Genomic DNA, 221 nt, shown 5'->3' with positions numbered 1-221 from the left:
TGTTTTGGTGGGGGGCGCCGGCCCCCACGGGCTGAGGCGGGGTGGCCACGTTGGGCGAGGCGGGGTCGGTGGGCTGCTGCGAGGCGGGGGGGCTGGCGTCCTCCTCCTTCTGGGGCTCTGCCCGCGGCGTCTCCTCCACCACGTTCATCGGCGTCTCCTCCACCACGTTCATCACAGCGATCACCTTCGCCTTCTTCTCCGCCTGGTGGGGGGGGGGGGGG

At 72.9% G+C, this 221-nt stretch overlaps 1 protein-coding gene across 1 annotated transcript in view; it reads right to left on the bottom strand.

Annotated features, from left to right (window-relative positions):
• The window catches only part of DNMT3A (DNA methyltransferase 3 alpha), a 44,481-nt gene that overhangs the window by 8,775 nt on the left and 35,485 nt on the right, over positions 1-221 (bottom strand). The window contains exon 6 of the mRNA XM_019470970.1: positions 1-202. This exon is cut by the window's left edge and continues 23 nt beyond it. Coding sequence (XP_019326515.1) covers positions 1-202 — 202 coding nt within the window. The remainder of the gene's footprint in view (positions 203-221) is intronic.

Source organism: Aptenodytes forsteri, unplaced genomic scaffold (assembly GCF_000699145.1).
Source record: "Aptenodytes forsteri isolate BGI_AS27 unplaced genomic scaffold, ASM69914v1 Scaffold192, whole genome shotgun sequence".
Classification (NCBI taxonomy): domain Eukaryota; kingdom Metazoa; phylum Chordata; class Aves; order Sphenisciformes; family Spheniscidae; genus Aptenodytes; species Aptenodytes forsteri.
This window is presented reverse-complemented; position numbering and strand designations above follow the sequence as displayed.